The 3,336-nt window shown below is 34.9% G+C and overlaps 1 protein-coding gene across 1 annotated transcript; it reads right to left on the reverse strand.

Moving 5' to 3' along the window:
* Positions 1-220: 220 nt before the first annotated feature.
* On the reverse strand, positions 221-810 carry LOC143615331 (uncharacterized). Its single transcript, XM_077088480.1, has 2 exons — positions 357-810; positions 221-279 (listed from the first exon to the last, which is right to left on the reverse strand). The coding sequence occupies exons 1-2, from the start codon at positions 808-810 to the stop codon at positions 221-223; spliced, it is 513 nt and encodes a 170-aa protein (XP_076944595.1).
* Positions 811-3,336: the final 2,526 nt, after the last annotated feature.

A 3,336-nucleotide genomic window follows, 5' to 3' on the forward strand; every position in this document is an offset into this window, starting at 1 on the left:
TAACATTGAGGTCATTATTTGACCTGGCAACCCCAAAGAACGCATGCCAAAACCAAAGATCCTGTGACGCCTCAAGTACAATAGTAGGGCCGGGGTGATCACCTCGATGGAATTGACCTCTGCAAGCAGTGGGACACATAGCCCAACCAACATGCATACAATCAAGGCTACCGAGCATCCCGAGGAAACCATGCTTTTCACCGTGCACCTCGTATATGCGTTAGATATCATACATTGTTGGTCTACGTAAGTATCTCCCCTTGTATAGCGATATGACCCCTAAATATAATTATTAAAGTTATATAAGTTATGTAAATATTTAAAAAATATATAAACAAACGTAAAAAAGTATATACCTCTACAAAAGTGGTTAAGGGCATCGCGTCCGGTCTTTTTAGCCATTTGTAGATACTCGTCCAACATGTCCGATCCAACACCATACGCTAGTTGCCGAAGAGCGGCGGTAATTTTTTGAGTAGCCATGAACCCGGGCTTACCTCTAGCGTCATCCCTTTGTTGAAAATACTCAAAGTGCTCCAGGAAGTCATTTGCTAGACGCGTGAATAATCGTCTAATCATTCGAAAACGGGTTTTAAAACTATCCTCACCATATGTGGGATTGGGACTAAAATAGTGACGTATCAAAGTTTCGTTAGCAGTCTTTCGATCACGAATACGCGGTTGTCGGAACAATGGGGCTTGGGGGCGATTTTGATCTCTCAAAAAGCTTACCGTCGTTTTAACCACTTGACAAATGAGTTCGTCTTCTTCGGTAGAATAGGAAGACGAAGACGATGACGACGATGCCATTTATAAATATGGATATAAATAGAAGTTTTGATAGAGAATGTGTGGTTTGAGTTTTTATATAAAGTGTGGATTTGTATTTATAAGTAAAAAAAAATTAAATATATTTGACTGGCCAACGGATAGGTTGACCAGTCAACGAGTCTCCAACAGCTATTTAGCCCCGCGGTCACAGCCACGCCGGCCAACCGCGCCCCCAACCACCTGAGGGGTATAGCGATGTTCGCGAGCCACGTAGGCGGCCGCGCCCCCCCTGCTCACTCCCCGCTACCCTCAGCCTTGGTAACGCAAAATCATGGTTATGGACTACTATCATATGTAAGAATAATATATATAATAATATATATTTATATGTGGCCATTATAATCATTTATATTATAACAGATCAAAATATTAACAATACCTTATTATATATTAGTTTGGTAATTGTTGATGGACCATATTACTCTTACTAGTTAATAAAGGGTTTCCCCTTGGGTGTATATAAAGAGAGATAAATATTAACATCATAACCTAATCTCACACACATACAATTTTGTGTGCCTCCTCTCTCCTAAACCGGGTTTCCTCTCAAGAACCTTAACACCATCCTTAACAATACATCCTAAAGGGGAACTCGATCAAGATGACAAACATGTGAACTACATCATACTCTACTGCGGTTACTACTCTCCCTGCTGTAACAGGTTCATAGGTTTATTATTTATCATGTTTTCTTGTGGCATCCGAGAGATGTTGATTAATCAGTTCTTCATGTTTTCCCTGAATACGGAATTGAATCAGAAGACATGGACTAAAACTTTATAAACCCTAATTTTTTCGGTTTCTTTTTTCATGTTCTATTACGAAAACAATATATGAAACTGTTTAAAATCGCTAAAATTTATATTTAGTAAACCATAATATTTTCGAAATATGTTAAATTCGTGTTTAAAGATTTCGATTCCAGGTTTTTTGTATGTTTAATTGTTAAAATTTTCGATTATTTTCTCCGTGTTCATCATAATTATCAAAAATTATACATATGTTGGTTCAAAATCTAGATTAAATTCTGTTAATGATTATTTAGGGAAATAATTTTTCAAATCTTGGATAACCTTGTAGTTTTAATATTTTCTTAAAAGATCTGAATCCCCTTAAAATAGGAAACAGATATAATTTTAATCACTAAAAAGATTTGAACCAAATCTTATCATTATTAATTTAGCTAATAAAGATCATGGTTTAAGGGCTTAAACCAGTTTACGGTTCACGAGCTATTTAAAAATCATGTATTATGGGCTTAAAATAACTTATGTGTTCCAAGAGTTTATAAGTTTCTAAATTGGTTTGGGGTCATAACCATAAACCTGAAAACTCACTAATAATGGAATCAACATTTTTTCTAAAAACTCCATAAAATCATGTAAACACCCAAAAAATGAAAAACCCGCTAAAAGCCGGAAACTGGCCATTCTCGGGAACCCAAAATTCCTGAGAACTAATTCCGAAAAATAAGGTTTTACCGGAAACTTAAAAATATTTACTCTAAACATTTTTCTGCTATTAACTAATTAAATGTTTTGTAAACCTTAAATATTATAATTTTTTACAAAAAATAAAAGGCTTAACTTGAATGGATTTTTTAATGTATCACTTCTGCCCAAAGGTGATGTGTTACATCAACCTTTCATTCAAGTCTAACTAAAAGCTTTTGTTAGTTTTGTCTAACATGATACAAATGTCTCACTTATGTCCGAAGGTGATGTGTTACATTTTTATCTAACAAAACTAGCACATGCATAATTAAAATAATTGTATCACTTCTGCCCAAAGGTGTGAGGCCCCGTTCCCGGTGCCTCACATTTGGACGTTGGATTTACTCATAAACACGGTTCTACAAATCAGAGTTCATTAAAAACTTTCGCGAAAACGTTAACTTTAATCATTCAATACAAAACATTAATCTTTTCTTTAACGTCATAACATAAAATTTATATTTAAAACATCGTTTCTTCCATCTTCAGATGCCAGCCGTTCAATCTATGCCATGTGCCATCCTCATGCTAGCTTGTTAAACCTATTTATCTGCGTGCATACTAAAAGTCAGCTACGCTGAGTGAGTTCTAGTTAATCAGGTGACATCCAATACATACACATATCATACATACATATCTTAACCTTGTATAAATATCCATAAGAGGAACGTCACATAATATCTATTAAAAGAATCATGGCTAATGCCCATGCTATATATTTTCCATAGAATGACACTTTGTATAAGTTCTCCATAGAAGGACACTTTGTATACTTCCATAGAAGGGACATCCTATATAATTCCATAGAAGGAACATCCTATATATTTCCATAGAAGGAACATCCTATATATTTACATAGAAGGAACACTATGCTTTCCATTAAAGGAACACTGTACTTTCCATCAAAGGAACAATATGCTTTCCATTAAAGGAACACTCTATATATTATCCGTAAAGGGAACTCTATACATAATTTAATATTTAATATCCATATAAGGAGACAGTCACTATT

The sequence above is a fragment of the Bidens hawaiensis genome, unplaced genomic scaffold (assembly GCF_021521415.1).
Source record: "Bidens hawaiensis isolate Kalapana, Puna unplaced genomic scaffold, B.hawaiensis_p1.1 tig00042479_1, whole genome shotgun sequence".
In the NCBI taxonomy this organism is placed as follows: domain Eukaryota; kingdom Viridiplantae; phylum Streptophyta; class Magnoliopsida; order Asterales; family Asteraceae; genus Bidens; species Bidens hawaiensis.

What these genes read in the sequence shown, in the direction of transcription:
- LOC143615331 (XM_077088480.1), bottom strand. Translation starts at nt 810, where the DNA reads ATGGCATCGTCGTCATCGTCTTCGTCTTCCTATTCTACCGAAGAAGAC. An exon ending in CCTTAACCACTTTTGTAGAG is followed by an intron (nt 280 to 356) that starts GTATATACTTTT and finishes AATTATATTTAG; the next exon opens with GGGTCATATCGCTATACAAG.